We start from the raw sequence: 27,909 nt of genomic DNA, 5'->3' as shown, positions 1-27,909 counted from the left end.
TGATGTTCATGGAAGATATTTGTGGAAATCTCTAGCTGGGAAGCTGTGAGTCAGTCCAGCTGTGAGTCCAGCTTTGAGTCCAGTTGTGAGGTCAGCTGTGAGTTCAGCTGTGATTCTAGCTGTGATTCCAGCTGTGATTCCAGCTGTGAGTCCAGCTGTGATTCCAGCTGTGAGTCTAGCTGTGATTCCAGCTGTGAGTCCAGCTTTGTGTCCAGCTTTGAGTCCAGCTGTGAGGTCAGCTGTGAGGACAGCCTGTTTGGAGTTCACAGTCATTTCATTCTATGGCTCCAGTCACAGTTTTTTCAGACACATACATTGTGAGCAAGCCAGTAGCCTCTAAGCAATTCCTTTTGGACTTGTTCCCCATGCAAGTTGCTGTAGCAGCTCCTCCCAGTGGCCTTGGGGGTCAATTTTAATCTTCTTCCTATGATGATGTTCTAGGATACCTTTCCATTTCATCTCTTACTACATCCTTCACATCAGCCTCCTGGGATGGGTCACCTTCTCTCTGCCTTCCTGCCCCACTAATAAGCCCTCCCTAGGTCAAAGTTGTAGGACTCTTTTCCTTGAGCATCCTGAGCAAAAATAGATGCTTCCACACTCTCTTGTCCTGTGAAGTATTAGTCACTGTGAGAAAATGCCCGTGAGAACAAGGCAAAGGAAGTATTCATCTTGGCTCACTGCTTCAGGGGGTCCAGCCCCATGCTTGGCTCCATGTGCTCGGCAGAGAAGGTCATGGGAAAAGCAGTAAACAGTGGAGGGGGTGTTCGTCTCACAGTATAATCTTTGAGGGTAAGATCATGGGAAAAGCAGTATACAGTGGAGGGGGTGTTCGTCTCACAGTATAATCTTTGAAGGTAAGGCCAGGGTGACCGACTTCCTTCAACTAAGAGGAGGCGCCCTGCTTCCTAAGGTTTAGAGAACCTTCACAAACAGTGCTGCCCTATTATACATATGCATTCACATAGCCACTTATCATATTGATCTGTGTGTATGTATGTCTGTGTTCACATATGTGCGTGCATGTGGAAGCCACAAATAGATGTTTTGTGTTTTCTTCAATTACCTTCTGCCTTCTCTTTTGAGATAGGATTTCTCAGGGAATCTAGGTCTTGACAATCGGGCTGGCCATTAAGACCTAGGAATCCCCATGACTGCCTCCCCAGTTGGTGTTACTGGCACATACTGCTGTGTCCAGCTTTCTACAAGAATGCTGAACACTGAACTCAGGTCCTCAGGCTTCCACGTCAAGCACTCCATCCACTGACCATCTCCATGGCCCTGTCATCTTGCTTGTAATAACTAATGTTTTATTGTTTCTCCTATTTGATGCCAACTGACTTGAGGATAGAGTTCATATCCTCAGCATTTAAGAACCGGCAGTGCCCCAAACAGATACCTGGTACCTTGCAGACCCTAAAGTGCCAGCAGCATGACTGAAAGCCAGGGACTATCATGTACAAGAATGATCCTACCGTTTCCTTAAGTGCACAGTAGAGCCCCGAGACTAGCAGCTGAGGACAGGCTGATAGTCTAAAGCTGTGCCTGTTTACCCCAGTTGCAGCACTGCCTCGCCTAGGACATGGAGTTCCACCAATCGTGGTTAACTTCCTGGGACCCATGAAGGAAGCATGAATGAAGGAAAGACAGGATCAGGAAGTTAAAGGAAGAAGTGAAATGCATCTGGAGTAAGGGGGACCCAGGTTTGGTGTGAGCAAGATTTCTAGGCTCTGCAGAGATTCACCGGGGAACATTATCATTTAAAAACATTGAGATAAAAGAATGGCCACTATTTGGTGCTCTCAGTTCACTAGTGTGACTTCAGTTGAAACACAAGACCAAACTTTAAAACTCAGTGAGTAGTCTAATGAGCAATGTTCCTATTCTGCTAAGTTAGAACTTGATTGAGGACTAAGACAGAGTGGAAGGGATTTTTAGGAGATAATTACAGTAAGGGAAACAGACCCTAGTTGATTGACCATTGACGTTCACTGTCAGTTACTAACTCCAACAAGTAACACTTCCTTCAGAAGGAAGGTACACAGTCCTATGTGCACAAGCCAGTGGCGTCAAGTCTCTCAGCGTAAGTTTGTCCAAACTCACCCAGCTGAAATGCGGTAGACTTGGACTTTAAACTGAGCCCTGATCTTAAAATGTGTGCTCTTTACGATCGTGGGCTCTTGTGAACTAATTTGTAACCAGATTTTACATTTTAAATGTGAAGGATTTTCCCATCTTGCTTTGCTCTGGATAGAAAAGAATCTACTTACTCAAGCTGTGTTTTCTTTTTTCCATTTTTCGTGAGTTGCGTGTGCAGTATGCATACGTGAATACATGCATGTTTCTCCATGTTCTATATGCGGGTGCCTACAGATATGCGGATGCCTGTCCACATGCAAGGTTGGTGTCAGAAAACGCCTTTGGTTGCTCTCTTAGTTAGGCCCAGAGTCCCCTCCAGTGCTTAATCTTGATCGCCAGCTTGGCCTAGAGATGCACGATTTCCACCATGTGTGGGGAGGATTGCAAGTGAGCTACAATGTTTGGAAGTGGCATTTAGAAGGGTTTCTAGAGTTCCTGAGCCATCTCCCCAGCCCTCAAATCATCATTCAATCTTATGAGGGAAGTGAATTGTAGGAATGTGCCATTTTTTTTCAAATTGATAATCAGATGATAATTTTTAAACAGTCATTTGTTGTGCAGCTTGGCCTTCAGGTGACTTCCCTAACAACTGGAGCAGGGGGATGCCTCTGACTTGGACTTTGATGCCTGCTTTTGGATCCTTTTCCCCTACCTGGGCTGCCTTATCTGGCCTCAGTGGGAGAGGATGAGCTTAGTCCTGATTCAACTTGATGTGCCAGGGTGGGATGGTACAGGAGGGGTGTGGGGTTCCCCTTCTCTAAGAAGGGGAGTCGGGGGGAAGGGGTGGGATGATGGCACTGGGAGGAAGGAGGGAGGGAGACTTTGATTGGGATGTAAAATGAATAAATAGTGAAAAGATGATGTCTGTTATTCAATCAAGTCTGAGTGAGTATATGTTTTGATATATCCGTTTGAGAAAACATGATATGAGTAAGTCTGCCCCTCACAGTAACATTTATAGTCATATTCTTTGGGGCACCCATGTCATGTTCTTCCAACGAAAAGATTTAGGATTTAAAAGAGTCAAAAACATATTCAGTCAGCATGACGATCACCGTAATCTTAGGCCTAGGGATTGATTACAGTAGATGGAAAGGGGCGGGGCATAGGCCAAATGAGATCAGCAGCTGAGAACCCAGTGGAGCTCTCCCAGCAGTCAGCTGCCATTTCTGTAAGCCCTGCCGACCTGTCTGCAGAGCTGGCTTTGAGACCGGACACCTTGCCAGCTCTGTACAGCATGCACATTCATCCCTGGGGTGGGCTTTCTTCCTCTGCAGGGAAGAGAACTGAGATCTGCTGAGCTGTGCAAATCAGGCTAAGTAGGTTTCCCAAAAGGCTTTGCTTCTTCCTTAGGACAGAGCCCGGTCGATGCCGGAGGAGGCTTTAGCCCTTTCATGAAATAAATTCCCCAAAGCAAGGGCAGAAGAAGCAAACTCAAAAAGAAGGGGATGCAAACTTGGCATAGAAAAATCAGTGCTAGAGAGATACTGAGTACAGGCTTGTGTGCACTCAAATTACTGGATGCAAAATATATTTGTGTATAATCGTTCCCAGTGCTATCAATGAATATAATTAATTTTTTATTTTCCCTTTCCTTTTACCGAGGATAGAAACCTTAAACATATGGCTTGGTGTGTCTGTCAGCTCCAGACCTATTCTGAGTTAGATGAGTTAGATGTGAGAAGATTCTAGAATGCTGACTTTTTTTTAATTGATTAGTGTTATGCTTCTAAGGATAAATGTCCCTAAAGGCACCCATGTTAAGGGCTACTAGTTTTAACTGGTTACTAGTCGGTGCCATCGCTAGGATGTGATGGGACCTTTAGGAGCTGGGACCCAAAGAAAGGAAGTTAGGTCATTAAAGGCAAGTCCACGCACGGGACACTTGGACTCTAACTCCTTGCTTCCTCTCTATTTCCTAGCACCAGGCAAAATGGTGTAACGCAGCTTGGATGAGATTAAAATGTTAAGTAATCCGTACATGAGATGTACACACATTGCATTTAAGATCGATCTTTACTTAGCCAATTGAATGGATCTCTCTCTCTCTCTCTCTCTCTCTCTCTCTCTCTCATCATAAAATATACAAAGCAATGCCATGGTGTGGTCTCAAACAATAGATACCTTTCTGTTGTTATCGTTCTCCTAGTCCCTGTATTTATTTCATATTCTGGCTAGAGTTGTAAAATTAAAAATTTAGAAAAAAATAGCTTATTCATGCTGTGGTCTGAATATAAACTCCCTTCCTCTGTCTCATGTGGCTGGGTCTCTCAGCTGGTGGAGCTATTCTGTGAGATTCTGGAAAGAATAGGAGGCAGGACCCGGCTGGAGGAAGTGGTTTACTGGGGCCTGCTGTTGGAAGCTGTACCTTGTCCAATGGCCTTTCTGTGACCCGTGCTTCTTCCTGTCTGCCATGAGATTAGTAGTGTGGGCCACATTCTCCTACCTCCATGATGTAAGTGCCTTTTTCCTAGCACAGCCTTCTTCCAGGATGGACAAAACCATTCCACACCACACTTTGTATAAAAAATATTTATTTTGGCTAGCCCATATAAAAGACACAAAAACCTGATATTTTATTTCTAAGCCACAAGCATAGACTGGGCAAGTTTTGAGCTGTCCTCACCTGTACCCAATCCATATGGCCTTGTTACCTGCTGTTCGAGGCTCTTGCTGTTTGAGCTGCTTTCACTCCACTAGCCTGTGCTCAGGGAGCACTTCTCTAGGCCAAATGCTTCTGGTCATCTAACTAATGGAGACCTCCTGGCCATATGACTAATGAAGACATCCTGTTCTCTCAGTCTTCTTTCTCCTTCTCCTTTGTGGTCTCTCCTGAGCCACCTCATTCAATCCTCTAGTCCCGCCTTTTTCTCTTTACTCCCCAATCACAGGCACCAGCCTTTTATTAACCAACTAACTTTAAATTGGGGAGCAAGGTTTATATAACAAAGACTGGTCCAGAGGCAACCAGATCCTGGCACTTAGAATTTAGCATTTGTATGCATAGCACCAGACCAAGACCCAAAGCACCAGGAGGCACCATGAACGATTCCTTACTGTATGTACTTTCTCACAGGGATGAGAGAAATAATACTGCTAGTAAGACAATTCTCAATCATGTTTATGTTGGTTGCATGTGTTATTGAAACTGTGTAATATAATTAAGTATGCTTCCCTTATAAAGTATCTTTGTAGTTTTCAATATGAAAACAGGATTGGATGTACATGATAAAAATCTGCTGTGAATTATGGAGAGGAAAATTAAAAGTTGGGTAAAGTGGGGCAGGAAAGACAGTTCAGGAGTTAAGAGCACACACCGCTCTCCCAGAGAACTGGGATTTGGTTTCCAGCACTCATATTAGGTGTTCACAACTCCTTCTAACTCTAGCAAAGGGGATCTGATACTTTTATTTCCCCAATTTGAGCACCATGTACAAACACACACACACACACACACACACACACACACAAATCTGAAAATTAAAACAGGCCTTTGAAAGCTAGGAAAAGTAAACCAGGAAGTTGTTTTAAACTATTTAAATTTTACCCTAGTAAAAGTAAATCACTATTGCACTTTTCACCCTTTAAATGACAATAACATTTTTAAAGATAGATGAAAAAAATTTTGAAAGTTAATAAAGGAATGATTAATATTTGAGGAAGTAGATATGTTTAAATTGATTTGAATAATTTATAATGTGTCCACATATCTTAAACATGATGTTACTTCATTAATGGACAGCTCATTTTCTGTATCAGTTAAATAAACTTATTTTAAAGAGAAAATAATCAAACAAAAGTGGAAAGTGTTGTATTTTGAATATTAAGCATCTCCCCTGACAGGCTTAGATCCTGAAGGCTCCACCCACCAAGTGGGCGGTACTACTAATAGATGGTTGGATCACAGAGGCAGCGACGTCACCAATGAATTAATGCACTGGTGAATTCAGACTGAGTCAGCTCATAGGAGGTTGAGTCTGGTTGGGAAAATGACCTCACTAGAATGGCTTTGAAGGGACTCTCTTTGTCTCTCTGCCTTTGTCTTTGCTCACTGCTGTCAGGTGAGTGGTATGGATCCACCATACCTTTTGGCCATGACTATCTAGCCATTGTTCAGAAATAACCTGGCCAGCTGACCATGGACTGAAACCAAGAATGACAGCCAACCCTTGCTGGGGCAGGTTGTTCTCCTTATCAGGTATTCTGTTGCTGTGACAGCAGGATGATGACCACAGGAGACTGATGCTAAGAAGTAAAGTAGTTCTGAGTCTTCTTCACTATGCAATGTCTAACTCTGGACATGATTTGTGGGAGGAACCTGGAAAAGTCTTTTTTAAAAAAAAAAAGCTTAAAATTCTGTAAGGTAGGAGAGTATACTAGGCAGTTTGGGGGAGAGCTCCAAAGACCAGAATGATGGTGGGATTATTAACAATGAGGTTTCAGATGGAGTTGAGGACTCTCTCGGATGGGGGTCTGTTTATTTATTACATTCTGGCAGAGAACATGTCTGTTTTCCATTCCTGATACTTTGTGAGACGCCAGATTTAAAGTTATCAACTAATCCAGTGGAGCACATTTTGAGGTAGCACAGAATTTAGACTCGCCTGGACATTGCCCATTGCTTGTATCCGGATTTACAGGGAGAATCAGGAGGAGAAGCCAGGGCAGTTGGGTTTGAACAACAAGCTTTAAGGAAAACAGAGGGGAGGCCGAAAGCACGGGGAGCTTGCTGAGTATTCTCACACCATAAGAAACAGCCACGTACTCTGCACTGGGACAACAAAGATGCCTTGGTGGCATCTCAGGAACTAGGCCGTTCCCATCCATCAGTGGCTCAAGGGCATAAAGATGTAGAGCTGTTGAAAGACTTCAATTGCAGAAGGTCACTCCAGGGAACCTTTCGTGCACAGGCTGTCAGGGAAAGTGTTTCTCTGAGCTCAGCTAACGAACGCTCAGGAGCTGCTGAGCTGTGCTCCACGTGGGCCTAGTCACTGCTCACGTTGGCCAAGAACCGTACTGCCGTTCCGTGACACTGATTTTGCTGTTTTGAGTCTCAGAAGAGAATGAACTAGGGCTTTTGTGCAATGCTAGCTAGTATTTTTCTGTTGTTGTTGTTGAGATGCATTTTGTATCTTGAGTTGGCTACAGGTCCTTTGGAAGTCAGAAGTGGTATGCTTGGTAGGAATTAGACATGGACTCTGCCATGCCAACTCCAGGCTCCTGTGTGTTGAAGGCTTAGACCTCAGCTAGCAGAAGTACTGAGAGGTAATTGAGTCATGACAGTACTAGTACTAATCATATCAGTGAGTTCATCCTTTGATGAGTTTATAATACACAAACCAACAAGAAGTGGAGCTGAGTGTAGGAAACTGAATACTGGATCACTTTGGAGGCTTTATAACTTGTCCTTGGCCCTTTCCTGTTACATTCCTGACTCTTCACTGTCACAAGGCTCTACCTCAACATGGCCATAAACACTAGAGCCAGACAATCATGGATGGAGATCTCTGAAACCATGAGTTCAAATACATCCTTTGTTCAATTGTCTTCATTAGACATTTTTGTCTCAGAAATGGAAAAAAACCCAACATAGAAGCAGCAAACCATATACTGTAGATGTGATTTAGGGAAAACAGACTTGAGACTGTAATCCATAGAACCACATTCATAGGACAGGTCCTAACTTTATGTAAGATCGGCAATCTTTTAAATTAAATAGCTATGATACCTGATTTCTAGACTTTTCAAAATTTGTGTGTTATCATAGTAAGTGGGCTTTTCAGTTAGTGTCATGATTGGCAGATAAGAGGGTGTCTACCATAGGGCTCTGAAAGGCATGCTTCTTGCCTTATTGGTAGCAGTGCTGTGACATTTGTCTCCAGAAGAATCCTGGACTCCACCTGGAGACAATGTCCGGGGTGTGTGTTTCCAAAGCTCCCCAGGAGACTGTGAGGCACACCAGGGTCTGAGAGGCACTGCTCACACATAACTCCTTCACTTACACATCACTGAAGCCCCTAGAATGTTCTGACCCTTAAGAAAACATGGGACAGAATGTGGGCGGAACCCCAGAGTTCCCTTTTTATTCTCATTCTGCAATCCTGGTTTTAGAGAGGTTTTCTAAGTAAATAATTTCAAAGGAAGATGAAAACCTAAATAAAGCCATGAAATCTAAGAAAAGTCATGAAATTGAAGACTACTAGCTACGCTACTTAAATAACGAAGAGAAAAACACTAAGAGTTTGTAAGCTAGCTAAATATAAAGTTAAGAATGCAACACTCACCATGGTTATATACTACAGATATAAAAAAAACAAACCAACAACAAAAACCTAACAACAACAACAACAACAAAAACAATAACAACAACAATGTCTTGGAAATGACTATTTCCATTGCCTTAAAGTAGTGTTCATATTTAAAACCATCTTAATGCAATTTTTATAAAAATATCTTAGTTATAAAATTTGCAAGCATTGTTTAAAATCCACTCAATGCTCAGTGCACAACTCAGGCTCTTACAGCTCTATAAAACACTGCTATGACATGATTACCAGCCGCTACATGAAAAGCACCAAGATTTATTATCTTGTCGACAGACAGGCAGCTAGAAGAGTCAGGCTGATGGACAGGGATGCTGCCAGTACCTGAGTTATCTTCATCTTTGCGGATTTTGAGCTTCACCAGGTCTTCACACTGCTGGAGGATCTGGACTGCATCTTCCATGGAACAGCTGTCCAACCGGATGTTATCTATGGCGAGCAATTTATCTCCAAGTTCCAGAGTTCCAGTTCTGTTGACAAGAGCACAGTATCTCATGCGTCATGAGGAATACTTACTCAGGCCATTACAGGAGGCACTGGGCATCTTATTGTGTTCACATGACCATCAGAGCCAAAGCTCTTGAACGGTGTTAAAATTGTTCTTTATTGATAAGCACTCCCCCCCCCACTCTTATTTGAGATGATGCTATGATGTTAAATAGCATAGTATTAAAATGTTTTCCTTATGCTTTCTTCAATTTAACCTTGGCATTGACTTAGGAAGTCTAGAGCTCCTTAGGGGGTACCAGAGACCCAAATACCCTAATGCTCCTCTCAGTCTTGATACACATTGTTGACGAATTGCAATCAGCTCCAAGGAGAGAGCTGCAGGATGAAAGAAGGCAAGACAGGTCAGGGTCATTGACGACCGAGGTCTAGGATTTTGGCTCTTTCTTCACGCACCTGAAAACTTGCTGTGGCTGGAGAAGGGGACAATCTCACATAACTATTTGGAAAATGGTCCCAGAGAGTCCAGGGCTGCTTCTGGACCAACTGTAAGTCTGTTGAAAGTCTTAAGATCCCTAATACAGTGATAACAGGAATGAGAATAGACTACATATTTTTGGTATAGAACTCTCCTTTAGGTATTATGTCTAGGTTTGAGTCTACTAAGTGTTTCCTAATATTCAATCTCTCTTTTTTTCTACTGGATCACCTATGATACAGGCTCTCTGAGCAATACTCAATGCCTTCCCACCTATGGTTGGGAAATAGGGGTGGCAACCAGGCAGGGTGGACTCTGCCCACTTTCCACCCACTACATGAAAAACAAATCTGTCCTTTGAGACACGACACTAATAAGTTCCAGCACAGCCGTGCCTATGTTGTTTCCCTTATACTCCTACAATGTCCTCCATACCTTTTGGTGGTTACAATTTCTTTTTTTTAATAAATCTTTTTTTTTGTTCTTTTTTTCGGAGCTGGGGACCGAACCCAGGGCCTTGCGCTTCCTAGGTAAGCGCTCTACCACTGAGCTAAATCCCCAGCCCCCCCCCCTTTTTTTTTAGAATTTCTTTAATGACACATTCCTTTGTGATAACGGGTAGGTTTTCTAAAGCTCTTCATTGAAAAATGAGAGGAAAGTTAACAATATTATGTTGGCATGCTCGATGACTCAAAATGTACCCTTATCTGTGAAATAACAAATAGGAGACTATCTCATTTAGAAATACAGTGACCAAGGAGGAGACCATTCTGGTTAGCTTTCATGGTGGAGTTGATATAGCCTAGAGTCTTTTAAGAAAGAAGTGACAGCCAAGAGACTGCCCAGATCAGACCTTCCTGTGGGTATGTCTGTGATGGTTTCTAAGTTGTTAATTGGTTTAGGAGGGTCCAGCCCACTAGGAGCACCACCATTCCCTAGGCAGGTCCTTTTGGACTGTAAAAGAAAACTAGCTAAGCGTGAAGTTGTGGGTAAGCTCTCTTGGCTGTGGGTTCTCTGGTTAGAAGTAATGTTTCATGGAAGCTAATGGGCACATCTTTAAGTTCCTGCTTGAGACTCTACTGTTTGTTTTAGTTTTTAGATCACACCAACAGAAAGGAAATTAGAACAGGAATATAAACATTAATGGTGGCTCTAAAAGTCTTACTTGTCTAAAGGGGACATGATGGCAAAGCCATCCGACAAGACTAATGTGTTGGAGAGATCCTGCTCAGAACTGGGTACCTTTCGAGAATTCACTAGAAAATGGAAGACAGAAGAAAGTGAAGAAAAGGTCCATGCTGAGCTCATAAAATCCTCTAAAATCACTTTTAGCTATAGAGTACAGAAACACATGGATGGAAGGAACAGGTAAATGAGAAAACGTACTCCCCTTACCTGTGTGCCACACTGCCTTTCTTGATATCTGAAATGACGAGAGGGTCCCCTGGTTTTCTACTGGATGGCGCTGTAATGATGATGACAGAGTGATCAGTCACATCTTTATATGCAGGACTCATCTGAGGCTGACTGTCCCCTCCTGCCTGAGAGTAACTTCCAACACCGATAAGAGTTTATATGCAAGTCAAAAACAACCAGCAAATGGTTGGAAACTATGCATATCGTATCTACAAAAAAATCCATGTTAAGAGTGACTGCTTAGATTTGCCATTGGGGAGAGCATTTGGAGAGTTGATCATTGGGTTTAGGCTGGTTCAGGTCAGTGACCTGAAAGGTTGGTTCCTCAACAGGAGAATAATAAAACCAATTTAGACTAGATGGCTTGGTGGTACTGAATGTGAGCCTCTCTCTCACCCCTTCCTCCATACCTCCCTGGCTAGAAGGGACCACTGTTGACTGGAGTTCATCACGTTACATAAGGTTACTGGGAAAGGTACAGGGCAGTAATCACAGCTTTTCGTTGAACCAGAAGGAATTATATTGGTGGGTGAGCTACATAGACCTTTATGCTCTGTTCACAAATTCATACTCAGAAAGCTCTACAGTGTTTTGGGACGTGAGTGCTTACTTTGTTACTATAGTAAATATTTTATTAATTAACCAAATACATGCTTGTGTATATACTTATTCTAAGCATACACACATATAGCCCCTATTAAAATACACATAAAATTATTACCAGTCACAGTGGCCTTTATAATTTTGGGGGTAGTACTTCCATTTGATAAGAATTAAAAAAACATTTTTAAAAGAAACTTTCTTGGAATTAACTGTGACTATGAGAAATCATCTTTATTTACAAAGTTTGGATTTCATTTAGGATATCAGCGTTTGTGTAAAAGACAAGTGTTCTCTGAGAGAAGATGTTTCATCAACCTGAAGCTTGCAATGATTTCCTTCTAGAGAACATTAAGGGGCCCCTGAAGTAAGATTTTATTATAAACAGGCTGATCATTCCATAATAATCACAGAACCATATCATATCCCATAATCCCATCTGAATCCCAGAAAAATGTTTATGCATAAGAACAGATGGTTTAACAGCTCAACATCATATTTAAAGGAAAATCAACAACCCCAATACCTTACCCACTATCCCAATTAGTCCTGAGTAAATGTTAATGAGATTTTGCTTAATCACTATTTAGCTCACAGCAAAGAATGCAGAACAATCTATTCACTATAATTAGCTCAATATTTAAACCTTCACTCAATGATTTGATATGACTCACCCCTACAAACATCTACTGATTTTACTCATGTCGTATTCTAAAACAAACTTAGTTCTGGGCACACACACGTGCATGCACACAGACAAATAAATAAATCTTTATGAAACAAAAGCATTATTCTTCTAGTATCTGCACAGTATTTTTCCAACCTGTAGTTACCCTCATATAGCATACAAGAGGCTTTTTTTTAAACTAAAAAGGTCCAGATTCCTCGGAAATGATCCATGGGAAACTAGCAATGGTAGAAGCAAGAATATACATCAAACCATCCCCTTTTTGTGAGACAGGAAGATGGTATCATGACATAGAGGACAATCCTACAGTGTCTTTCCTGGAAGCCAGAATTTTCATATGCTCTACACACCTAAGTGTACACAGTAGCCACTCTCGCCTTACAGATTTTCCCCTTTCTCCTTCAATGACACCAATTTCAGAAACATCAAAGGTTCTTCTTGGCAGATGTCTCCTGGAGTGAAGATATTGAACACAGAGGTGTGCGCAGACCTATCTGGGCTCTGTCTCTGTTTTCATTACCAGGTAGATAGGGCAGTGAATCCTCGAGCAGTTAGTAGCACCCTACCACAACGCCAAATCCTAGAAAACACTAAGCCAAGGATATGCTTCTAGGTCTATAGGGCTCTAAAACCTACCAAGCAGGTCACTATCATTACACGTTCATAGGTTTTATACAGACACGCAGCTTTGGTATTAGAAAAACAGCAGGACAATGTAGAGTAATGATGAAGAAATGACAGTTAATGTCATAATGGTTGAATCAGAAGCCCTCGCTCTAACATGGCCGGGTTGACTGCTTGGGGACAGAGTCCTTAGGTGCCTCATCTGTACAACACATGATGAAGAGTCACAATCTTTACCTGAGAGCTTCTGTTGAGAGTGTTGTGTGAATCATCACAGACAAGGTGGTTAGATCCGTGCACACAGGCACCCCGCCTGCAGAACTGCTTATTGTTATTACTACCTGGCCACACTGAACTCACTTTCCCTCTCCAGGATTTACACGGAGCTTTCGATCTTTCATTTGTCACAGTCTTGATTTATCTGATCTTACCCACATATGTGGCTCTTCATCAGAGAGTAACACATGATCACTTGATGCTTTGGGTTTGATTGATATTGTCTGCAGAGCCATGCCCTTGATTAGCACAGATTTCCAGAACACCAACTATGAGCTGAGCATTACTGCACTGGACTCTGGCCGTGAGATCTCAGAGAAATTGATTTAAACTGGAGAGGGAGAACTCCTTACATCTCATGAGGCCATGAGAAACAAGATAGCATTCTCTCTTCAGAGATGGCGCTTCTACTGAAGTGGCCATATCAACGTTCCATTGGATGGGGAAAGGTGGTGACCTACAATGAATGGGTCAAGAGCGTGACTTACAAAGGAAGAGCTAAGACTCTGCTCTGAAAACTACAGACAAACAATAGCACTTCTTTGAACTCCCAATGCAACTGGCCAAATAGACTGAAAGGGGGACAAGAGGCTGACACTGTGAAATCGTGTGGGACATTATGGAGGTTAATCTCAGTAGTGCCTTGTTCCAACTCACACTTGATAACATTAATTTTTAACTCAAAATTCACTTGGGTCTCTAATGCCACTGTAAAGACATACAGGCAGTGATACATGTGTGCTGTCTACAAGACTGCTCGGGACTCGCCACAACCATCAATATATGTAGCATTGCAACGTTGATTTTTTTTTTTTTTTTGTTTCCCGTAAGTACATATTCTTGAACCTCACAAGGAAATGCTGTAATGCTTTTCGGAATGTATGTATGTGTTTTCAGTGTGTGTGTGTGTGTGTGTGTGTGTGTGTGTGTGTGTGTGTGTGTGTGTATGCAGTCTATGTCTCTGTGTCTATGTGAAGGTCAGAGGACAAACTCAAGTGTCACCATCAGTTACATCACATACCTATTTTGAGAGGGTCTTTTACTGACCTGATGCTAACCAACTTAAATAAACTGGCTACCCAGCAAACTCCAGGGATCTTTCTGTCTCCAACTCTCCAGGGTTGGGATTACAGGTGCGTGTTGCCACACCTCACATTTTTACATGGCTTCTGAGTAGGGGGCTTGGGTCCTCATGCTTGAAAGGCAAGCATTTAACAACTGAGCCATCTTGACGGCTCTTTTTACTTGTGTCAAAATTTCGAGTTCATAGAATCTGGTTAGAAATTGTTCAGGAGTAAGTCTTCAATTTCCTGTTTCCCCGGATGAAAATAGAGATGATTCCTGCCTTTAAGGTGATTCATTTGTGATTTTGAGATTTGAGAGTGTGAAAGCAATTTCGTTCAGTGGAAGCCATACTTGAGTTTTGATATGTGAAGCTAGCAATACGCAGCACAGCAGTCTCTTGTGATAGTGTGCAAAGGGAGCAAGCCCTAGCTTCCCACTGGTCATGAGGTTGCAGATAAACACTGCACACTACAGAGTACTGCAGTGCTATGCCGTGTGAATAGTTTCCATAGTTTCCAGTCAGTTTATTGGGGACATACCTCCACATCCATTTGAGGGACCACACTTTCAACTTTGTTTGATTCCACTTGTGAAATAACATATAGCATTACTGTTTTATTTTTCAACCTCAGTCGTTCTCTGTTTACATTGTATTATGAATCATGGGGGTTTGTTCCCTTCCTTGCTAGGTCATCACCACATCCATATATCTTTCTTGCCTCTCCATTCTTTCAACATCGTTTCTTACAAGTAATCTTTGCAACAACTATTTGCTATTCGCTTTAGCATGCCTGTGTCAACAGTGTCCATGAACAAGTCAGAGAGCATTCAACTTCTTTCCTTTTCTGCAAAATTTAGTTGCATTCCCTTACTCTACAGACATATCTGGCTCCCACGTTTGAAGACATAAGCTCAAAGCTTCTAAGAGTCTTTTGGAGAGACACTTGGTTTCACTGATGAGTGGAAGGTAGCTCACAGATTAATTAGTTCATTCTTAGCTTTCAACTAATCCTACTGTCTGAGCTATATCATCATTCTTACACACGCCAAATTCTGGATGTGACCAATTCTTGAGCCCTTTGGAAATATAAGGTGCATTGAGGTTCCCCATCATAGTGTGTAACCGCCATCTGCTTTCCTTTGCTTGATATTCATCTAGGATTTGCCCATTGAAAAACCTCACATTTCTCATGCCAAGATAGCATGCACTGCCCTTCCATCGTTCAATCTCAGAAGTGTTAGAAATCACCCTCACTGGGAAAAGCTTATTTGTGTAGGAAAGATGAGAATGCATTGTGCCTGTCACACAGCACCCCTTTAAGATTTTATGAAAAACGAAAACTAAGCTTTTGGTTCTGCAATGACTTCAGTCGTATCATAAAGAAAGGCTGAGAAATTAATTGCCTGCATAGAATGCTACTCTTTGCTTTATTGATCCAGACTCTGGGAAGGTTCCTCAAATCAGATGGTGACAGGGCCACACTGTGAGGGGACAGCAAAGCCGGTATTCAGGCTGACAGGACGTGTTGGGATCTTTGTTTTGCCTTTTGTTGGCTTTGGGTCTTTGGGGAGTTACACAGCCCAGCCACACCATTTCACTCTGTAAAATGGGCCATTGCAAGGCTGCCATGAGGACTAAGAAAGGAAGCACACACCATCCCAGAGTGCCACGTCTAGTTTAGGAGGGACAAATCGCTGCTGCAAAGCTCAGCAGACATGGCAGTGTCTAAAAGGCTTAAGGGACAAGGGCACACACGGGGCAGAGTCAACCAAAGTTCCCTGACTTGACAGGCAGGTGCTTTGGTTGGATGATGGGGTCTGTGATTCTGGACTGGTTGGGTGGGGGTGGGCAGCAGGGTGTGGCTGTTTGTGTTAGTTTATCTACTTAAACTACTATAATAAATCATTCTATATCAACACAGCACCAGTGGAACCAATGTCTGGTTCTAATGTGCTGTGAATGTTTTATCAAGAACCCACGAGAACTGGCCTGAAACTGCTCACCACATCCAAATGCAGAGGTGGTCATTTTTTAAACTCTATTGGGTCTGCAGTGTAGCTGGACACTGAGGTCTCGTATGCCTCTCGTGATGGAGGGCCACTTTCAAACACAGAGGGGAAGAAGGAAGAAGGGATTTTGGACAAAGATGGTGGGAAAATTCCATAAAACATGCAGGGCCTCAGCCTCTCTCAGAGCCCACGTGTGTTTGCTTTTCCTGCCAATATCATATAATTGTAGGGAATGCTAGATTTAAAAACTATATTTTTAAAATTTATTCTTTGAGAGTTTCATACTATACATTTTGGGACGAACATTAGATTTTTGTTATCTAGAGATGTGTTTAAAGGATTTCACAGGGTTTCAAGTAGAGTCCTGAATGATTACCAATTTACAAGTGCTGAGGTTTCACAATATGTTTTGTTAATATATATGTATATATGAACATGCATGTATATGAATATATGTACATAGTCATATATGTACACATATACACATATGCATATGTATATACACATGCATACGTATACATTGAATAAAGATATATGTATATGAACATGCATATACACATGTATATATTCATATATGCACACATACATATATGAATATGTATACATTGTATATATATATATATAGATATACATATATGTATCCATTTACACAGAGGAACACTTGGGCCTCTGGGTTCTGCTCTTGATTATTTTTTAAATCTTTAATACATGCATTAGTCTGCTCAGTACTTTGTCTTCACAATGTTATTCAAAGGCTTCTTTCTTGGAAGAACTCAGGGCTCAGTAGAATGTTACTGATGAAGACATCTTGCCATCCATACAATAGATACAGGCATTGAACGAGGATCTGTGTGTGCTAGGACCTGAGTGGGGCCTTTGGGTGTTTACACCCTCATTGCAGTGAATCCAAATCCTGGCTGGCCTTTTTGTCCTTGTTTTTCTTTTGCAGGGAATTCTGGTTTCTTGACTTGCTAGTTAATAGTATTTTCCAGGAAGAAACAGATTCAGCATCGTGATGATCACCTGTGTAAGTGCAGTTGGAGCTCTGAGAAGTGATATGAGTGTGTAAGAATGTGTGGATCCCTGCCCCACCCGGAGCAGAGCAACACTCACTCACACTTCACAAAGAACAGCTGCCTGTGTCGGGCCGAGGCTAAGACTTTCCTGTAGCAGCTTGTGGATGTTGACACTGTTGACGTTAGAATAGTTTTGACACAACCCTGCCCCTGAATGGGAGTCCTCCAGACACTACCTTCTCCATTGCTTCAATGTCTTCAGTCTCAAAGTTTACTTTTCCTTTGGTTATTTAATGTAAATGCTCTTAAAATTTATAGAAGTAAAAATTTAATTTGTTCAATACCCATAAAAATCAAGGGCTGAGGAGATACTCCATAAAGTGCTTGCCACAGAAGCAGGAGGACATGTTTTTGATCCCAGAACCAGCATACAAAAGCCAATCATGGTAGCAGGCACTTGTAAAGCCCACACTGGGCAAATGGAGAAAGGCAATGCTGGTGGGTGGGGAATGGCCAGCCTGTGCAGCCAATTGGCAAACTCCAGACCTTTAGGAGATGAGTTTTCAAAAAACAAGGTGCACAGCTGCTCTGAAATGACATCCAAAGATAGCTTCTGCTTGCATATTCAGGGCATGCGTGTGTGTGTGTGTGAGTGTGTGTGTGTGTGTGTGTGTGTGTGGGGCACACACACACACACACACACACACACATACATACATCTGCATACCTCACAGACATACATCTATCCACTGGATTGGGGATACCTGCCGTTCATTCACAACTACACCGTTTGCTTTATTCACATGCTGTGTCACATCCTAACACATGTGGGGTTTTATATGTTCTAAGTGCTACTGCATTTTTGTCTTTCTACTTCTCTATCAGAAGGCTACTGGGGTGCTGGGGGGCGGCATCTTATTCTTTGCAGAGGCTGTGAAATGCTGTAGCACTCATTTTAGTACAGCAGCATATGCATGTGGTTTTCATTACGAACAGCAGTGCAGTCTTAGTGTCAAATTTATATCGTTAGAGTTGAGTTGGACAGCCCTATTTCATACTAGTCAATTGAGGCCTCTTTTTCTTTACTTTGGCATAACCCTGACATAAACTTGCCAGGCAGTGTGCTGAGGCATTTTTATAGCATCTCACCATTCTTCCTTGAAGGGACAGAACCAACGTACTCTTGTGATCAGAGCCCCTGCTTCTATGGCTCCTCTGATCTTTATGTGCTGGCCATTCACTTCTTAGGCATGGGGACATGCATTGATAAACTCAGTTTGTGCACACGAGACGTACAAAAGAATCTGAGTTTCTATCCCATTCTATAGAGGACCACCAATTCTATAGAGTTAGTTTGTCAAGGCAGTTATAAAACCTGATCCCTGGGGAGGAAGACAATTAAGCCCATTTATAGTCTACGCTTTTTATTTTGGTTTGGTTATCCTGACCAGGTATGGTGAGTAACTTAGGAATTTACTTAAAGGCATTGTTTGAGACACGTGATTACAAGATACACAGTATCTCTAATTGGATTGTATCTGGGATGGGTGACAGATGCATGATAGAGTCAAAAAGAGTCCTCAGAATACACAAAAGTATTTTTGGATTAGATTATTGTTTCTTGTCTTCATTAGACAGCAGTGTAGGATATAAAAATATAGAGATCCTGTCTGTATATTTCTGTTCATCTAATTATTCATCTAATAATTTATACACTGGCATGTGAGAAATATAGAAAACTTCCTGGGAAGCATACAAAGTACACAAATGCTATTTTACTCAAGATTTAGCCTTATACTTCATAGAAATATTGTTTCCATTTATATTGTTTTCTTTTCTCCCTCTCTCTCCTCTCTTCTCTCTCTTCTCTGTCTCTGTCTGTGACTCTGTCTATGTCTCTCTCTGTGTCTCTGTCTGTCTCTGTCTCTGCCTCTCTGTCTCTGTCTCTCTGTATATGTGTGTGCAAGTTTGTATACATGCCTGTGAAAACCAGAGGTTGACACCAGATGTTTTCTTCAATTACTTTCTACATTTCTTTTTGAGACAGAATCACTCACTGAAGTTGGAGTTCACTGATATAGCTAAACTTTTCTGGACAGCATGTCTCAGAGCTCCTCCTGTCTCAAGCTTTCAACACTGAGATTATTAATGTGTGCTTCTGGCCCAGTTCTTTCCATGGATGCTTGGGCTTTTTACTCAGAGCCTTATGCCTACATAGCAAGCCCTTGACCAACTAAGCTCTTCTCTGAACCTCTGTGTCCATTTTACAGACAGAGAAATAAAACAGCAGAGAGAACTTGAAACATCTTCTTCCCCTCACAAGGCTTTCAGGTGCTGGCTATTGTTCACTTGACTCCAAAGTTTCATACAGTAACTCTGAAGCCTGTGAAGAAAATGTAAAACATTCACCACACCTGGAAACCTGTTGGCAAGAGAATTCTACAGATTCTTTGAACCCTGTGTTTTAAGAGAAAGCCGTTCTACTTACAACTGATGGTTATTCCAAGCTCCACGCTGTGCTTCTTAGGCAGTTTTACATGAAATGTTCCACTACTTGGGATGACAGATTCTGTAATTTCAAAACAGAAAATAATGTTTAGAGAATGCAGAGGAGTCTGGGTATTGAAATAGCCTTCCAAATTAAAACATTTCCATCCTGGAGAGGGATGGAGTAAGAAAGACTCAGGAAGTTCTAAGTTAAACCTTCCATTACAGGGGAAGGTTCCTTTAGACTCAGAGGTAAACAACTCACAAGTGTCAAGAAGTCCCTGAAGCTTATAAGACTACCAAGGCCTTGTGACTCCTAAGATTATCTAAATAGTAGGAACTTCTTGGGAGAGAGGAGTCTGATCAGAGCTGTAGAGCTGTGTAAATGTGAGGTCCAGTGTTACAACTTGAGTTACTACCATGCTGGGGTAGGCTTTTCAGTGATCAGCTGTTCCTTGAGTTGTCTGTGCTCTTATAAGTAACACTCACACTCTTGGAGGTAATCGCAATAAATTCATTAGTTTTTCAACTTGGATTTCCATCGATCATTGTTGGCTCTGTCCCTGTCCCCCTATCTGGGATCTTTAACTGTGACTTTCTGAGGCCATCAGGACTTCTACTTTAACTGCCCGGTGACCGTAATGTTGGCATCTTCAGACCTTTCTGATGGAGACCCTCAGCACCTCCACGACTTTCACTCTCAGACAGCTGCACCTTTCACACCCCCACCTGGGGTCTCTAGCTGGCAGTCAGTCAGTCAGTCAGTCAGTCAGTCAGTCAGTCAGAGGCTCCTCTGTCACCAACTGTCATTTCCTGTGTGAGAAGGACTACTTTGCATGACACACTCCTTTGTCAATCTCATGGAATGAATTCAACCACATCCCTAGACAAGCACCCCTCATCCAAGATCCCTGAAACATTATGGAGAGCAAAGGAGACAGCAGAAGAGGAGGATTGTGGGGTGAGCAAACTAACCCCCTTTTACTGCTTAATGAATTTCACCAAAGCCTAGCTCACCCTCCGATGGGTGAAGCTCTAACTTGGAAGGCTGTGCAGGTGGAACTACTGGGCCCTCAGGCACCTACTCTCAACTGTTCACCATGTGTGAAACACATTTTGCATAGCTGCCCAGCAGAGGCAAAAGTTAGGAAAAAGTAAAGAGTCCTCCTTTTCTCATTCTGCCTTAAATTGTTCTTGGCCTTTTGTCCTTTCCCTTGAGAAGTTTAAGCAGTAAACTTTTTACAAGGCCAGAATCTGATCTTCCAATTTGGAAGGTTCGCCACAGAGTGTTAACCTAGAGAACACAATAAAAATTTGATTTCCCTCAGCCCCTCCAGGCTGCTAGAGAGTCACCTGTAAAAAAGACCCCCAAATTGCCCATCTGTTTCAGTGGCACAACATGGTCTTTTCTCCCAGCATCCTCCTTCAGAGGGGTGAGCGAATCTGCTGACGTCCTTAGTTCCTCTCAGTCTTTAAAAATCTCTCTGGGACCAGGCCAGAGTCACGGACTGACTTACTGTATTTGCCTTCTGTTCTTCTCAATGAACACTTGGAAGTACCAGGAAGTGAACCTGCATATATTTACTTATTTACCTATTAAGAATTTGTATGTTTCCCATTTTTTGATGGTGTAGTAAAAAATGAAATCTGCCTCTAGGTAGAGATGACCTTTCACCTCTGGCTTATGAGTTAATTCACTCTGGCAGGTCAAAGACCTGTCTAGGGGACCACCCCTAAGAAGGTGGGTTCAAGTAAAGATGAAAATAATACACTTTGCCTTCCCAGGATTCCTGCTTAGTACAGCCCTTGTGAGCCATCCTGGAGTTTAGATTGGTCTGCCTTATTTCTGTGTTAATAGAAAGGCGTAATAATTCACCTTTCTTCTTTCTCTTGCATTCAAGCCAGAGCCTAAGTATGCCTTTCAACTGCTTAATACTTTAGGCTTTCTTACTCCTTTTTTTTTAAAATATTTATTTTATGGATATGGGCACACTGTAGCTGTCTTCAGACACACCAGAAGAGGGCATCAGATGGTTGTGAGCCACCATGTGGTTGCTGGGATTTGAACTCAGGACTTCTGGAAGAGCAGTCAGTGCTCTTAACCACTGAGCCATCTCTCCAGCCTTCTTATTTCTCTTCTACAAGGCTCCTTTCCCACCACCTGGCTGACTACCTGCCAATGGGTGGCTAATTCCCACGTCAACGCATCCTTTCTGTTCTCTTCCTCCCATTCTCTAGCTTGCTTGCTCTGAGGTCTCTATTTTAAACTCTAATCAGCTGTGTTCACTCTTTCATTTTTTTTCTATTTTTTTTTCCATTAAGGAGACCGAGAACCCCAAGAGGGATTCCCCGGCACTCTGATAAGACTTCCTGAGATTTTAGGTGACATATCTTTCCTAGTTTTGAATCCTTCAGTCAGCTCAGAACATGAGCCATCTCTGCCGTCCTAGACAGACAGCATCGTGAACAAAACTAGGGCTGGACAATTATTCTAGTCAAGCAATAGACTCCAAAAAGACGGGCTAATTTTGATACACCTGAGGCAGAAAGAGAAATGAAGTAGGTAATAATCTTGGTGTTTTACTTTCTGATGTCAGGTCTGTCTGTGTGTATTATAATTATTTCCCAAATATTTCTCCTTTCCCTGCCTCCCCTCCATTCCTTTGCCAAGCCCCAAATGTCCATGGTTCTAAAAACAGAAGATAACCTTTCTCCATCCCCTAAGAAACCATTTAAGAATCTGGAGTTAAGAAGAAAAGCAGGAGTGGCAGGTTTGGAAGGGGATGTGTGTGATCCTCTTGCACCAAAACTGGTCTGCAGAAGGAAACAAGAAATAGGCCAGTGTGCAAATGGAGCAAACAGAGTACCAAGCTAAGGTACACCAGATTGGAGCCTCTCTGGACTGCAAGAGGCCATGCTTCCAAAAATCCCCCATTTTGCCCAAACCAGCTGGGGTGCATTTCTGTTGCAGCAAGCAAAAGCTAAAAATACTGGTGCATTGGGAAGATGGGGCGGGAGCAGAGATCTGCCATCTGACTACTCACAGGCAGAGCCAGAATGCGGGATTTAATTGGTTAGAGACAACAAGTATTCCTTAGAGAGCCGGAGCATCACTATTTGAGGAGCCGTCTCCTGTAGGTGTGGCTGTTTTCATTCACGCATTTTAAGAGTTCTCTGAGAACACAGAGAAGAGATGCACAATGCGTGCTTATGTTTCTGCATCCATGTGCATGCGTAAAACTCCCACAAATGCCGTCCAGAATCACAGAGCCCTGAATCGCAGAGTGAGAATAGTCGCTACTGAACCTGTTGGTTTCGTAACACTTTTAACTTTTTACTTTTATTTATTTGTGTGATGTTGCCTCCCCTGTGTGTGTGTGTGTGTGCCTGTGCATGTCTGTGTGTGTGTGTGTCTGTGTGTGTGTGTCTGTGTGTGTGTCTGTGTGTGCGTGTCTGTGTGTGTGTCTGTGTGTCTGTGTGCGTGTCTGTGTGCGTGTCTATGTGTGTGTGTCTGTGTATCTGTGTGTGTGTGTCTGTGTCTGTCTGTGTGTGTCAGTGTGTGTGTATGTCTATGTGTCTGTGTGTGTATGTGTCTGTGTGTGTGTCTGTGTGTCTGTGTGTGTGTCTGTGTATCTGTGTGTGTGTGTCTGTGTATCTGTGTCTGTGTGTCTGTGTCTGTGTGTTTGTGTGTGTCAGTGTGTGTGTATGTCTATGTGTCTGTGTGTGTATGTGTCTGTGTGTGTGTCTGTGTGTCTGTGTGTGTGTCTGTGTATCTGTGTGTGTGTGTGTGTCTGTGTGTCTCTGTGTGTGTGTGTGTGTGTGTGTCTGAGGCACAGTACACATGTGAAAGTCAGAAGACAACTTGTAGAGTTGGTTTTCTCCTTCCACCACGGAGGACCTGGACACTGAACTCTGGCCTGGTAGCAAACATCTTCATCCACTGCACCGTCTGGTTTGCTTGCTTTTATAAAGTTTTAATGCGGGGAAATTTGACCATGATTAACACCACTAATGACATTAGAGGCGATATTATGCCTTCTTGGAAAACAGCAATGGATCACTTTTGACTCCACGCGATTTGAGGAAATCTCAACAGCGAATGGGGATCAGCTGATAAATCTCTTGGATCAAGCTGTAGCTTCTTTTTCATCTTCAGATGCCAGCGTGATACATTTTATATTTGGTATCCTCCCCCTCCCCATATAATTATTTGGTTGATAAAGCAAAGGCATGTTTAATGTGGAGTTCATAAACAAATACTGTTAATGAGGAGAAGGCTCCATTATTTGGACAAACAGCAGGTTTAGCGTCAGTGGATGCCATTCTGCGAACAAACGATGTTTGCTTTGTAAGACCCTTGTGATTACTCTGCACTTCCCTGGTTTTGCTCCATCTTTGTTAAAACTATAATTAAAAACGCATCTGGGTAAAGGGGTTTCCTTCTTTCCCATTGGTCTGCTTTTCCGCCCGAAGCACTTACTGTCGGCGCAGTGAGATAACCACCACATCCTAATTTATCAGCGTGGGCACCCCTGTGAGGAATGTAAATGCTTAACTCTCCCCGACATGGATGGAGCACTGGGCCCCGTCGACGGCGAACAGCACTCCACATGCCTTGTACTGAGACTTCCTCCCAGAGCAAATTACCCGCGGAGTTGGAGTGGGAACGTTAAGGTCTTGTGGTAGTCACCATATAGATCATCGTTTAAAAGAGCTGAATGTGAGAAAATAGAAGATGGGCTCTAAATCTGAAAAATCACGTGTACGGGAAAGGAATCCAATAAAAGAATGCGGACGGCTTGAAGTTCAGTTTGGCAGAGTGATGGCGTCCAGCATCTTCTACTTCAAATACCTCTCTCTTAAACCAACCAAGGGGTTGTTTGCACAGCAGTGCTTGTTTAAAGAGACAGATTTAGGCGAGAGCCTAAATCCCATCCATCCACCCATCATTTAAAATATTTATTAAATAGAGATGGCTGATCACCAAGAGCCAAGAATTGGAACATCCATCTCGATGTATAAACTATTGTGAGGCAGAACTCTGGACATGGGTGGCTTACATCCAGGCAATTAGGCACAAATCCAGAAGGGCAAGGCAGGCTTGGCAGAGCCTGCGCCTCCACACATTTCCTATCTGGGTCCCAAGTTCTTAAATGAGGAAATGGATTTCTTTTAATCTGATTCTAAAAGTTTTCAGTTGTGATTCCTGAATATCAGGAATGATTATCTGAAGTGCTTTCCGAGGGTTCGAATGCTGTACCTGTGTCCGCCAGGAGAATAGTGGTATCAATTAGCGATGTCCGCCATGAACAAAGGCAGACAGGGTAACAGAGAGGAACACATTTTTTGTTTTTTCTGAGCCTAGTGTAGATGACCTAGAATATCGATTTTTGTGACCTTTATTAAAGCAAGTTGGATACTGAATAAAGCATGCTTAATAGATACAGTTCCTACTTTCTGGGAACTCAGAGTTAAGATATTAAAGTATTAAATCAACAAATATTAAAAATATATGTATGCATATTAAGGATTCATGAGACACTAAACAGATTTCTGTGATATATGAAATGAAACGGATTTACAATACGAGCAAATATTTAGACACTGTGATACTGTTTACGAAGACGGCCGAACTGTGCTGGTCCTTGCACTGCTGTGGTGCAGCGTGCAGTTGCTTCCGAGCATCCTGTGGTGCTCAACACAGCCTTCTCCCTGCATCCCAGGTGCAGGAAGCCTGCTCTAATGGTTTCTTGGTCATTTTGTTTAGCGAATTTTTAACCAAAGAGGCAGGTAAGCAATAGAGGGAAGGTGGGCTATTAGTCAATAGACTAGGAGCCTACCATTCTCTTTACTAGGACCTAGAGTTTCCCTACCAGAAACTCAGGTTTTCCTTTTCACACATAAAATGGAGGTGTAGGATTGTAATTATTTATTACTAATTTTCTATCACAATATTAAATATACTCTGGGGCCACTGGACTGCCTCTGTATTCGATGACCAAACTTTTTCTGTCAACTGATTCCTACAAGGACTTTCCACCCAAGTCCTGCTTGGACACAGGAATCAGAAGGCACATACTTTCAAAATGATGGGCCATTACCTACATGAGAAAGGCAGACCATTACATACACGAGAAAGGCGGATTGTAGGAGAAAGCAGTCCCAATAGACCAGGAGCCCCAGGAAGATTGGCTTCAAAACCAATTCTGGTAAGAACAGAAATTCATAACCAAGTTTCCTCATGGAGCCACATGTATTTCATTAATTCCTCCCCTCATGGATTTGCAGAGAATGGGCTGAGGCCTCTTTGTATCCCAAGCGCCATTTGTGTTCTAGACATGCATTTGTAACCCCAAACAACAAAATCCCTGAAGTCATTGACTTTTCTACTGGAGAATGAACATCAATACAAAATGGCGCCGGGTTCTGGATGAGGAAGAACCATAAATGAAGGCACGAGAAGGAGGCTTTCATGAGTGAAGGCCTACATGCCTTAAGCAAAAACCCAGGCATGTAAAGGCATCGGGGGATGGCTGCTGCAAAGATGTGCTACAAGACTGTGACTGGCATTCGGGGTAGCACATCACTCCCATCTCAAAAGCTTTCGTTGAGCCAATGGTACTTGCTTGCAAGTCTTTCCCCGTTCCCAGATCTCTCTATTGTAATTTCACATGCAGGCACGCAGGCACGCAGGCACGCAGGCACGCACGCAGGCAGGCACGCAGGCACGCACGCAGGCACGCACGTTCTGAATTACTTCAGTAGCGTCTCTGCCTGGAATTTTGACTGCCGGTCTCTGAAATTCTGCCTCTCATTTTGTTTTGGCCTCAGACTCCTAACCGTCACCTCTCTTCTGTGCCTCCTCTGACTATACCCGCTTCTTCTTCGAGACTCCCACTTCTCGCAAATCCCACACCTCTCATTCCAGTGGGTCAATCCTTCACTGATTCCCACCATAGTCGACTTACATTGTTCTTTGAACACAGGCTGCTATAGTTAGGAGTGTGACCTTGGGAATCGGCCTGCTTGGGTTAACATGCCAGCTCTAGCACTGACTCTGTGCCCCAGTCTTCAAGCAACATAACAATAGTAACCTTTTCCAGTGCTGTCATATGGAGTAAATGACCTATGATACACAGTGCATGGTTATGCAGCAGGCCAGAACACAGGCACTCTCACATCATGATAATCACTGGACCAGCATCATAGCGCATCATCTAATCTCCTAGGACCCAACCCTCCTGGACTGAAGCCTTTCTGCTGAGCTTTCTCTGCAAGTCTCAAACTCTGGTGTGATCTGATAATCCATTTCTCTGCTTGTATTCTTTGGTAGCCGCCATTCCATAAAACCAACAAAACCAGGGCTAGAGAGTTGGCTCAGTGGTTAAGAGCACTTGTTCCTGCAAAGGGTTCAGGTTTGATTCCTAGTAATCACATGGAGGCTCACTGTCTTCTCAGGCACCAGACACACACATGTGGTACAGACATATATGCAGGGAAAATACTCATACACACAAATAAAATATCTAACAAAATAAACAACAAAAGAACACACCAACCAATGAAATAGATCACTACTTCTCCATGAGAGTTGAGAGCAATAAACAGACAATGCAGGGCCATGGTGGTTTGAATATGCTTGGTCTAGGGAGTGGCACTAATAGGCCTCGTTGGAGGAAGTGTGTCACTGTTGGGGGCCGGCTTTGAGACCCCCCTCTTAGCTGCCTGGAAGTGAGTTTTCCCCTGATTACCCCAGGAACAAAATCTAGAACTCTCAGCTCCCCCTGCACCAGGCCTGCCTGGACACTGCCATGCTCCCGCCTTGATGATAATGGACTGAACCTGTGAGCCTTTAAGCCAGCCCCAAATAAATGTTGCCCTTTATAAGAGTTGCCTTGGTCATGATATTTCCTCACAGAAATGGAAACCCTAGCTGAGACGACAATGACTTTAACAATCATTGACCCACTGGTCATTTCTTGGTCCTTCTCTATATCCAGGTACCCTCCTCATTTCTCCCATCCTGGGCTAATCCTAACACTTCTCCACATATTTCTCCCATATTGTAATAGCCACATAATCCGCAAGACCCCCCTCTTCCAGCCACTCTTTCTCTACTCGGACTGGTTGTGAGCTCCTCCAGGACATACATTGGCCTTTCTTATTTCCCCTTCCACTGATCTGAACACAGCAGCACCTAGCTCAGTAATTGGGCTCAGTGGTTTTCGTCTGGATGAAGACATATATAGGCTGATATTTCCCCTCTCACGTGAGCAGTGGACCTGGCACCACTTATCTAAAATAGAACTCCTACTGTTGTCTCCAGATGACCCTCTTCTT

The 27,909-nt window shown here is 42.8% G+C and overlaps 1 protein-coding gene across 23 annotated transcripts in view; it reads right to left on the bottom strand.

Moving 5' to 3' along the window:
• The window catches only part of Grip1 (glutamate receptor interacting protein 1), a 657,377-nt gene that overhangs the window by 61,511 nt on the left and 567,957 nt on the right, over nucleotides 1-27,909 (bottom strand). For 22 of the 23 annotated variants that reach the window (XM_039079960.2, XM_039079965.2, XM_063264315.1 and 19 more), the window contains 3 exon segments: nucleotides 19,571-19,651; nucleotides 10,783-10,852; nucleotides 8,787-8,932 (listed from right to left, as the gene is read on the bottom strand). In XM_039079960.2, coding sequence (XP_038935888.1) covers nucleotides 8,787-8,932; nucleotides 10,783-10,852; nucleotides 19,571-19,651 — 297 coding nt within the window. 23 annotated transcript variants of the gene reach the window in all.

The sequence above is a fragment of the Rattus norvegicus genome, chromosome 7 (genome assembly GCF_036323735.1).
Source record: "Rattus norvegicus strain BN/NHsdMcwi chromosome 7, GRCr8, whole genome shotgun sequence".
Taxonomy (NCBI): domain Eukaryota; kingdom Metazoa; phylum Chordata; class Mammalia; order Rodentia; family Muridae; genus Rattus; species Rattus norvegicus.
The sequence above is the reverse complement of the archived record's forward strand: the minus strand, read 5'-3'. Positions and strand labels throughout refer to the sequence as shown.